At 41.4% G+C, this 11,716-nt stretch overlaps 1 protein-coding gene across 1 annotated transcript; it reads right to left on the reverse strand.

Moving 5' to 3' along the window:
* Window positions 1-547: 547 nt before the first annotated feature.
* Window positions 548-7,664, reverse strand: LOC128657419 (NPC intracellular cholesterol transporter 2-like). Its single transcript, XM_053711768.1, has 2 exons — window positions 7,659-7,664; window positions 548-1,229 (listed from the first exon to the last, which is right to left on the reverse strand). The coding sequence occupies exons 1-2, from the start codon at window positions 7,662-7,664 to the stop codon at window positions 780-782; spliced, it is 456 nt and encodes a 151-aa protein (XP_053567743.1). The 3' UTR covers window positions 548-779.
* Between the last annotated feature and the right edge of the window lie 4,052 nt (window positions 7,665-11,716).

Consider the following 11,716-nt stretch of genomic DNA (forward strand, 5'->3'; position numbering starts at 1 on the left):
GACTCTCACAAACAGGTCTGAGACAACGCAAAGGCAAAGCATACTGAACAGAGGCCCTTTAAATAATAAATGATGACATCACAATTCTGAGACTGCATCCTGTCTCACATGGATGATGCACAACAGTCTGGCCATAAAAGGAAGTGCAGGAAGTGAGCAGCATCCCCCACAATGCACCGAGTCAGGAAGAGAGGTGAGTAAAATGGCTGCCAGCAGCACATGGCAAACACAACAGGGAAAAACCCTGACAAGGCGTAACTAGAAACCACAGGGCCCAGGTGCAAGAATCTAAGAAGGGCCCCCCACCCCCCAAAAAAATGTGAATCTTTTTTTTTTTTTTTTTTTACATTTAACACAAAAAAATGTGACTCAGATTACATGTCTGCAAAAGGAGGTACCCTGTGCCCACAGTCTGTGAGATGGTCTGACCCCCTATTACTGTATATAGTGACACTGTTTAACCTACCAGTACTGTATATAGTGAGTCAGTGACACAGTCTGTAATCTGCCGGTGAGATGGCTGGCCTGACCCTACCCACCCCAGTACTTTTTTTTTTTAACAGGAGCACTTTCATTTATTAAGTGTAAAAGAGAATCTTATATTAATGGAACACTCTTTTATTTAAAATAAAAACCAAATGTCCTAACCCCCTAATTCTAATTGTTTTAGAGGAGAATAGGTTATAACTGCACAGCAGTCAGAAAAGCTAAAAGGCGCAAGGAATGGAGTATAAAGCACTGAATCACTGGGGGGGGGGGGGTAGGTGGTTATCTTCTGCTTAGCCATTAGTGATCTCCACCGGGATGTCCCAACAAAACAGGTTATTTGAGTTGTCATCTTTTAGTTTCCACCTCACAATCAGCCTTATAGAGGGGTACTCAGTCTTGATGGGCATCTTGGTAATGTAGGTGTACGTCTGACCATTCTTAATGGGACACTCTACACCACTCTTGCAGCCATCAGGTTCTGGGATGCCGAATGGGATAGGAATTTGTTTAATAACACCGTACACATAAGCCTTGCTGGAGACACTGTCCTCATCGCTGGTGAAGGTCACATTGATGGAGTAGGTACTGCCTTTCACAAGAGGACACGGCTGGGTGGGACACAGGCTCACGTCCACATTGAGCAACTTCCCTTTCTGACAACCACAATCCTTGAACACCAAAGGCTCTGCGACTAGGATAGGAAACAGGCAACCTAAAGCAAGGAGAGTCAGGAATCCAAACTACACCATGGTTCTCATCTCTCTCAGGGTCTCTCCCTCAAGTCTTGTGATTTCCTGACTTAGTTTCACCCCAGTACTTTATAAAGTGACCACAGTAGTCTGTGACATGGTCCAGCCCCCCCTTCTGTATATAGTGGTACTTTATAGTGACACTGTTTACCCCCTGCCCCCCCATGCTGTAGTAACAATTTCTGTAATTTGCTGGTTCCGCAAACATACACACACAGGCATAAATACACACACAGTCACATACATACATACACACATACACACTCACACACATAAACACCAATGGGTAAAACCGAAACACTAACTCCTGTAGTCAGAGACACTAGTGAAGCATCATGTCACACTCACATGATATCAGTGCAGGCAGTGGCAGGTCCACATTTTTTTGTTGTAAATTTTTTTTTTTTAAAAGCTGGGCCCCCACCCTTGGGGGCCCAGTCGCAATTGCGACCTCTGCACCCCTGTAGTTCCGTCCCTGATTGTTATTGTGTGCTGATTAAAAATATAAATGTGTGCTTTGTTGTTGTGTGATGTGTGTTATGTACATATATGTATGTATGGTGATTCTCTCCCACATATGATGACTTCTATAAAGCAGTATAGCATTGTTGTTTCTTCCCAAAAAGTGACAGCTGTAATATTTTCTAATGATCTGTTCTTATTGTATGTAATTCCTAATGGTATATTATGAGTGAATCGGGATGTTAAAGGGACACTACATCCATATTTTATGTTTCATGATTCATTGAGAGAATCTAATGTTTAACAACCTTCCAATGTAGTTGTATGATGTAAATGTGTTCATTGTTTATATGTGTTTTTTGGCCATACTATCAATGCACATGTATGAGTCAATGACAAAAGGCATGTATGTGCATCTATCAATCATCATGTGTTGAGCCTTTGTAGACATGCTGTTCATGCAAGCATATGAGTTGAATAAATGGAGTGCTATAATAGAGGTAAATGAGACGTGTTACAATTGTCTACTGTTTGTGAATAATGAAATGTAAAAATTATTTTTCTGTCCGTTTAAATATGATGTAATTTTTCAAAACGATTTCGTATTGGTGATGGTGATTTGTAGTTGATGTAATGTAATTTCCTTTAAGAATGTGATGTTGTAGTGATGTTCACACAAGTAAAAGCCATAACTCCATAGGTAAATAGTAATTTCTTGATCGATTTGTCATAGTGGGACTAACGCAAGAAAGAATGAGTTACTTTCACAATTGTAACGCTGGTATTACGAGTTTTCAAGTCTACGCATTTTAGGTGCGTTAGATAAATCTGCCTGTCTCGTGCACGAGCACTTCTTCCCCAAAGAAGTCAATGGAGGAGAAAGATTTCTTGAGAAATAAAATCCAACACTTGTTTTGAGCGTAAAGTGAGTGTCGTCATGTTCTGGTGTGAAAAAGTAGCTAAATCGTGTTTATTTCCTAATAAAAATCTGTTTTGTGTAGGTAATGTTCTGTATATTGTTTGTATGTATCGATTAGTGTATGTATGTGATAATGTTTGTAGTTAGATGTAGCTATATGAGTGTATGTTCCCGTCTGTCTATGTAAGTCAATGAAAAATGGATTTGTGTGGCTTTTTTTTCAAACACCCGAGATCTCGTAACTTTGATCCATTCTATTTTGACATGAAAATGTAAAATCAAAAAAATAAATATTGTGTAGTGTTTGTATGAGTGTAAGTGTACTTTGTGTAATGTTTTTGAAGTGATTCGTGGATGTTTTTGTTAGCGGTATATGATTAACTACTGGGTCTGGGTTTACGTTAATGATTTGAGCGGAGATGGTTATTTTTGTGGCGTTACGGAAACTCGTAATACCAGCGGTAGGGAAAAAGCAGCGTTAGGACCTGTTAACGCTGCTTTTTCAGCTTACTGAAAAACTCGTAATCTAGCCGATATTTTTTTCTAAGTGAAGAACATAGGAATTTGAAGTATTTCTATTCAAAACACAATAAATTAATTAAATTAATTAATATTTACACACATAAGCACATAAATACACATGTATACACACACACACACACACACACACACACACACACACACATATATATATATATATATACAAATGCTTCCACACAAGTGGATAGGATCCAGCAGAAAATGGACAGAGTAAATAAGTTTATATAACATAATTTATGTAAGAACTTACCTGAGAAATTAATTTCTTTCATATTGGCAAGAGTCCATGAGCTAATAACATATGGGATATAAACTCCTACCAGGAGGGGCAAAGTTTCCCAAACCTCAAAATACCTATAAATATACCCCTCACCACACCCACAATTCAGTTTAATGAATAGCCAAGTAGTGGGGTGATAAAGAAAGGAGTAAAAAGCATCAAAAAATGAACTGGAAATATAATTGTGCTTTATACAAAAAAACATCACCACGATAAAAAGGGTGGGTCTCATGGACTCTTGCCAATATGAAAGAAATTAATTTATCAGGTAAGTTCTTACATAAATGATGTTTTCTTTCATGTAATTGGCAAGAGTCCACGAGCTAGTGACGTATGGGATAGTAATACCCAAGAAGCATTATTTGGCACACTTAGAAGGTATATTACCAGATTACAATAGGGTGGAGTGTGTATGTAATGTATAGTGATTGAATTAAAACATAACATTTATTAACTAATATTATAAAATATTGTGGACCATGCCACCATTTAAAATAGAATAGGACACAAATATTAAAATAATAAAAAAGATTATGTGCACTGCAAACTCTCTAATTCGGGGATAAATCCCAAAAGTATCAATTATTCAGTATCTATAGTGTATCAGCTTATATATTGTGGTAACTATAAGATATTCCACAGATATATATAATATCTGAATGAGAGCGGTCTTAAGCAAGGATAATAGTGCTAAGCGGTGTGGCTAAAATAAGCATAGATTCATATTCATATATATATATATATTCACCTGTATTATAACTATTATTAAAGTGCCGCCGCACCATTACCAATACCCGCTAACTAATTCAACTTAAATTATTTTTCTATTTCACAAAGTAGGCCAACAATTAACAAATTACCAAATTTGATTTTAACAACAGATTTTGGAGGAGAGAAGCAGTGTAAACGCCTAACACGCGTTTCGCAACTGCTTTTTCAAAAGCCTTGTATACCTGGCATTAGGCACTACCTCCCTCTGATACATAGGTTTACTCTTAGGGGGGTATTTGGAATATTACCTACATTTTTCCCACCTTCCCTAAAGGATATTAGGGACTTATTTACATCTGACTCCAAATAAGCCTGATGAATCAAAAGCTTTAACCAAGATGCCAAGGAAATGGCAGAAGCTTTCTGACCCTTCCAAGAGCCAGAAAAGACAACAAAAAGACTAGAAGTCTTCCTGAAATCTTTAGTAGCTTCTACATAATATTTCAAAGCTCTTGCAACATCCAAAGAATGTAAGGATCTCTCCAGAGAATTCTTAGGATTAGGACACAAAGAGGGAACAACAATTTCTCTATTAATGTTGTTAGAATTCACAACCTTATATAGAAATTTAAATGAAGTCAGCAAAACTGCCTTATCCTGATGGAAAATCAGAAAAGGAAATTCACAAGAAAGAGCATATACTTCATAAACTCTTCTAGCAGAAGAGATGGCCAAAAGGAACAACACTTTCCAAGAAAGTAGTTTAATGTCCAAAGAATGCATAGGCTCAAACGAGGAGCCTGTAAATCCTTGAAAACCAAATTAAGACTCCAAGGAGGATAGATTGATTTAATGACAGGCTTGATATGGACCAAAGCCTGTACAAAACAGTGAATATCAGAAAGAGCAGAGATTTGTCCATTCAAGGAACTTGCAGACAAACCTTTATCCAAACCATCCTGAAGAAACGGTAAGAAAGTAAGAGAACACCATGAAATATAAGTCTTCCAAACTTGATAATAAATCTTCCTAGAAACAGATTTACGAGCCTGTAACATAGAGTCGGAGAAACCTCTATGACTAAGCACTAGGCGTTCAATTTCCATACCTTCAAATTTAATGATTTGAGATCCTAAAGGAAGTGGCCAAGGTTGGCAACTGGACATCCGGACAAGATCCGCATACCAAAACCTATGAGGTCATGCTGGAGCTACCAGAAACACAAATGATTGTTCCATTATGATCTTGGAGATCACTCTTGGAAGAAGAACTAGAGGCGGGAAGATATAAGCAGGTTGGTAACACCAAGGAACTGCTAATGCATCCACCACCTCCACCTGAGGATCCCTGAACCTGGACATGTACCTGGGAAGTTTCTTGTTTAGATGGGAAGCAATCAGATCTATTTCTGGAAGACCCCACATCTGAACAATCTGAGAAAACACATCTGGATGAAGCGACCACTCCCCAGGATGTAAAGTCTGATGGCTGAGATAATCTGCTTATCAATTGTCTACACCTGGGATATGTACCGTAGAAATTAGACAGGAGCTGGATTCTGCCCAAGAAAGTATCCAAGCTACTTCTTTCATAGCTTGGGGACTGTGAGTCCTACCCTGAGGATTGACATATGCCACAGTTGTGATATTGTCTGTCTGAAAACAAATGAACAGTTCTCCCTTCAACAGAGGCCAAACCTGAAGGGCCCTGAAAATAGCACGGAGTTCTAAAATATTGATTGGTAACCTCACCTCTTGAGATTTCCAAACCCCTTGTGCTGTCAGAGATCCCCAGACAGCTCCCTAACCTGAAAGACTGTTGTGATCACAGTCCAGGTTGGACGAACAAAAGAAGCCCCTTGAACTATATGATGATGATCTAACCACCAAGTCAGAGAGAGTCGAACATTGGGATTTAAGGATATTAATTGTGATATCTTTGTATAATCCCTGCACCATTGATTCAGCATACAAAGCGGTCTCATATGAAAATGAGCAAAGGGGATCGCGTCCGATGCTGCAGTCATGAGATCTAAAACTTCCATGCACATAGCTACTGAAGGGAATGATTGAGACTGAAGGTTCCGACAAGCTGAAACCAATTTTAATCATCTCTTGTCTGTTAGAGACAGAGTCATGGACACTGAATCTATCTGGAAACCTAAAAAGTTGACCCTTGTCTGAGGAATCAAGGAACTTTTTGGTAAATTGATTCTCCAACCATGTCTTTGAAGAAACAACACTAGTTGATTCATTTGAGATTCAGCAGAATGTAAAGACTGAGCTAGTACCAAGATATCATCCAAATAAGGAAACACCGCAATACCCCGTTCTCTGATTACAGAGAGTAGGGCACCGAGAACCTTTGAAAAGATTCTTGGAGCTGTCGCTAGGCCAAATGGAAAAGCTACAAATTGATAATGCTTGTCTAGAAAAGAGAATCTCAGAAACCAATAGTGGTCTGGATGAATCGGAATATGAAGATATGCATCCTGTAAGTCTATCGTGGACATATAATGACCTTGCTGAACAAAAGGCAGAATAGTCCTTATAGTCACCATCTTGAATATTGGCACTCTTACAAAACAATTCAAAATTTTCAGATCCAGAACTGGCCTGAATGAATTTTCTTTCTTTGGGACAATTAATTGATTTTAATAAAACCCCAGACCCTGTTCCTGAAACGGAACTGGTATGATTACCCCTGAAAGCTCCAGATCTGAAACACACTTCAGAAAAGCCTGAGCTTTTACTGGATTTGCTGGGATGCGTGAGAGAAAAACATCTTCTCACAGGAGGTCTTACTCTGAATCCTATTCAATACCCTTGAGAGACAATACTCTGAATCCATTGATTTTGGACAGAATCTGCCCAAATGCTTTGGAAAAATCTTAATCTGCCCCCCACCAGCTGAGCTGGAATGAAAGCCGCACCTTCATGTGGACTTGGGGGCTGGCTTTGGTTTCTTAAATGGATTGGATTTATTCCAACTCGAAGAAGGTTTCCACCAATTGGAACCAGATTCTTTGGGGGAAGGATTGGGTTTCTGTTCCTTATTTTGTCAAAAGGAACGAAAACGGTTAGAAGCTTTAGATTTACCCTTAGGTATAAATTATTACCTTGGAAAGAAAGAGATAGTAATCTAGACTTAGATACCATGTTAGCATTCCAATATTTGAGCCACAAAGCTCTTCTAGCTAAAATAGCTAAAGACATAGATCTAACATCAATTTTTTTTTTTTTTAAGATTGCTTTTATTAGAGGTTTTATGGATACATAACATAACAATTGGGGACTCGCAGGACCCCTTTTTTAGTAATGGAAATAATCAGATTATTGGGTCATAAAACCCATCACAAAAAGTTCCGTACATTTGAAAAAGAAAATAAATAAGGACACAGCAGGGCACTTTAGCTGGTATGTTTTAAGTATAGTAGAAGGAAAGGTGGGGGGGGGCTCATATGTGTGTGTGTGGGGGGAAATGTATTACCGTCAGTGTTTCTAAGTACCTGCATACGGTACTTATTAGTCAGAGTAGTCGGGTTGCTAACTGTCAGATTAGGTGTCAGTCGCTAGAACCTGTGGGCGCCAAAAAGTATCATGATCATTCTTCCAATCGGCCCAGGCCATCTCAAACAGGTCAGCCTTATTAAGGTCAAAGTATATTGGCTTTTCCATGGTGTACAGATAGGCCATTGTATGAATAATATCCTGCCAGCTAGGAGGAACATCTCTTTTCCAAGCCTTGGCTATATTGGTCTTGATTGAGGCCAGGAGGTAGACACCAAAAATACTTTGGTGTCTTGGTCGGGTGTGTAAATCTAAGTGAAGGAGGGCAAGCGCCGGATCAACAGAGACTCTAATGCCATAATCTAAGAGGGTACGTATTCCTCTTTCCCATAGTGGTTTAATGATGGGGCATTCCCACCAGATGTGCAGTAAGCTACCGCGTAAACCGCAGCCTCTCCAACACAGAGGAGAAGATCCAGGGAACATCTTAGACAGTCGTGTTGGGACAAAGTACCAGTGAGAAAGTACCTTGTAATACGTCTCAAACATTGTTACACAATGAAGAGTCTTCTTAGTTAACTGGATGGCCCATTGCCACGTTTCAATAGGGGTGTCAATACCCAGGAGGGTATCCCATCTCGAGAGATGCGGAGCAACAGTCAGCGGAAAGGTGCCGTCTAGAAGAACGTAGTGCCTTGATAGTGGACGAATAAGCCTGAGCCCGCCTTGCCAGGTAGACTCCCATGGAGTAAGGGGGCGGGAAGCAGATGGAAGAAAGTTCCAGCTTCGTAGAAAACTCTGGATCCTACAGAGTTCAAAGTTGAGGAACTGAGGGATGGTTATCTGCTGGTTTAGCTGTGATAGGGTTACGAACTCGTCTGGTTTTGTGGTGGACCAGAAGTCTGAGACTTTAGTAACCCCTAATCGCGCCCACGTGTTCGGGTGAGTATCAGGTAAGTTCGTGAGGAGGCCAGCTACCGAAGTTACGGGGGAAGGATGGGGAGCAATGAGCTGGCGATGTCGGAGTCTATCCCAGACTGATAGACATTCCAGAATAACCAGATTGTTTATACACAGCATTCTACGACTATGGTGTGGGATCCAAATAACATCCCGGAGAAGAACGTTGGGCGGCAATGATGCCTGCTCAAGTTCTCTCCACCTGTCATGAGACCGGAGTACCCCCCACTGGGAAATATGCGTTAGCATGGCTCCCTCATAATATTTCACCACCGACGGAGATGCTAGTCCACCTAAGGGAACAGGGAATTGCAGAGTCTTATGAGCGATTTGGGGGGTCTTGCCTTGCCAAATGAACTTCGTGACCTCACTCTGGAATTGGAGGAGAAGGTGCATTGGAACTCTAATTGGCAAGCAGTGAAATAGATATGTTAACTTAGGGAGGAAAGACATTTTAAGTGATGTAATTCTCCCTATCCATGATATAGACTTATGATCCCACGTGTTTTTCAACTGTCGTAGTTCTGCTAATAGGGGGGAGTAATTATCTTTTATCATTTGTTGGGCACTAGGAGACAACTTAACTCCCAAATGGGTGATCCGTTCCGTCAACCACTTGAAGTGGTATTTGTCGTGTAACTCGCGGATGTAGGATTGTGGGTATCCCCACCAGTAAATTTCAGTTTTGTTTGCATTGAGCTTATAGTAGGAGAGATAACCAAATACCCTCAGGGTCTCCAGTAATCGAGGGATGGCTTTGGCAGGGTCTGTGGTAATAACAGTGACGTCATCTGCAAATAGTGCGATTTTGTGTAACGTGCCCGAGAGTCTAACTCCTGGCAGAGACGCGTCCGACCGGATTTTCATGGCAAGAGGCTCAATCGCTAAAGCAAACAACAGGGGTGAAAGAGGACACCCCTGCCTAGTGCCATTTGATATATTGAACGGCGAGGTTTGGAATCCCAGGCCTCTGACAAATGCCGTTGGGGTCGAATACAGAGCTTTAATTGCCACACAAATTTCGGCAGGGAAATTAAAGGCTTGGAGTGTTTCCCATAGGTAATCCCACCGAACTCGATCAAAAGCCTTCTCAGCATCCAAGGAGATGACTGAGAAGGGCTTTTTCATCCTGGTTGACTCACTCATGATATTAATGAGATGTCTGGGGTTATCTGGGCCCTCTCTATTATAAATGAACCCAACTTGATCAGGACTAATTAGGTCTGGTAAAATTTTACCAATACGGGTGGCCAATATCTTGGAATAGATCTTAACATCAATGTTAATCAGGGAAATTGGTCTGTAGTTTAAACAGAGGGAGGGGTCTTTGTCCAGTTTGGGTATGGTGACGATAGCGGCTTGAAGAAATTCTTCTTTAAAAGACCAGGTGTTGCTCGCCAAACCAAAGAACCTGAGTAAGTACGGAGCCAGCTCGTGGATATATTGTTTATAGAACTGAGCAGGGAACCCATCCGGCCCAGGAGCCTTAAATGGCTTCATGCGCTTAATGGTGTGCTTGATTTCAGACAGGGAAATTGGCAACGTGAGCGCGGCTTGCTGCTCTGTCGTGAGCTCAGGTAGATTCAGGTTGGATAGGTACTGTTTGATTTTACCTACAGAGGACGGGTTTGAGCCCACTTCGCTGCCAATGTTATAAAGTTTAGAGTAGAAATCTGCAAAGCTCTCGCCTATCAGAGACGGTTTCTTGTGCAGCCTATTTTCATATAAGATCTGTGAGATGCGGGTGGCACTATGTTTATTTCTCAATTTATTGGCTAGAAGCGTATCAGCCTTGTTCCCTCTATGGTAAAACAATTGTTTTAGTTTAGAGAGGGTATTTTGAGTCCGCTTCAACTCCAGCTGGTTGATATGATCTCTCACCCCTCTGATCTGCTCTGTCAGGGCCGTCGAAACAGAGGTTCTGTTACTCAGTTCCAGTTGTCTGAGTTTGGTATGCGCCTGCGCAAGTGTCAAGCCAGCCAATTTTCTCATATGGCCCTGTTTACGGATTATAAGTCCTCGGGCCATTGCCTTGATGGCGCCCCACAAGGTATCATCTGGAGTCTGCCCATTATCATTTTGTCTAAGTAATTCGGTCAAGTCACGTCTCAATTCCTCCCTAAAGGCTATGTCTGTGAGGATATGACATGGGAGTCTCCAACCTGTCTGAGGAAAAGGCTTGTCCGTGGGGAGTAAGTCAGTTAATATTAAGTCATGGTCTGACCAGGAGCTTACGGCTATCTCTGACCGTGTAACAGAGTCCAGGGTCTCTGCTTGACAGAACATGTGGTCCAATCGAGAAAAGGTCTTGTGGGGGTGTGAGTAGTGAGTATAGTCTCTGTCACGAGTGTGCAAGGACCTCCAAATGTCATAGTAGCCGTAGTGAGACATCACATTCCGGAACTTGGCAGAAATACTGCGTGCTTGGGGGTTGGTATTGTCTGAAGTTTTAGTTTTGCGGTCCAAGGAGGGGTCCCAGGTCATGTTAAAGTCACCTGCTAAGATAATTCGTCCTTGTCTGTATTGGTCCACTAATTGAAGAATTCTGCGGAGGCATGAAGGTTGGTGAGAATTAGGGAGATAAATGGATACCAGTGTGTGTAGCACGTGATTTAACTTACAGATTAAAATGGTGTACCTGGCTTGCGGGTCTCAAATAGCTTGGATGGGTTCGTATGCTACTCTGCGGTGTAGAAGTATGGCCGTACCCCTAGCTTTCTTAGTAAAAGGGGAGTGGTCAGGTATCCAATAGGAGCGGGAATAAAATCGTTGTGGGGAGTCTAGCTTCCACTGAGTTTCTTGAATAAAGGCAACATCGGGATTGTGGAATTGGAGTTCCCTAGCCAAAAGGTTTCGTTTGTGGGGGGAGTTGAGGCCTCTCGCGTTATGGGTGAGGAGTCTGAGTCGGTTTGTCATTGTTTTGGTGTGGGAGGAGAGGGGGGGGAGGGATTATAGAAATGTGTTTGTGACGGATATTTAGAATAAGTACTATGTCATTAAGTGCTGTGCTGAGTTTATGAGGTGGAAATAGTCCCCCTAGTTGGAACCCTGGCGTGGGCTACCTATTTGGAGGGGGAGCTATATGAGGATGGGCCGG

Source organism: Bombina bombina, chromosome 1 (assembly GCF_027579735.1).
Source record: "Bombina bombina isolate aBomBom1 chromosome 1, aBomBom1.pri, whole genome shotgun sequence".
NCBI classification, from domain to species: domain Eukaryota; kingdom Metazoa; phylum Chordata; class Amphibia; order Anura; family Bombinatoridae; genus Bombina; species Bombina bombina.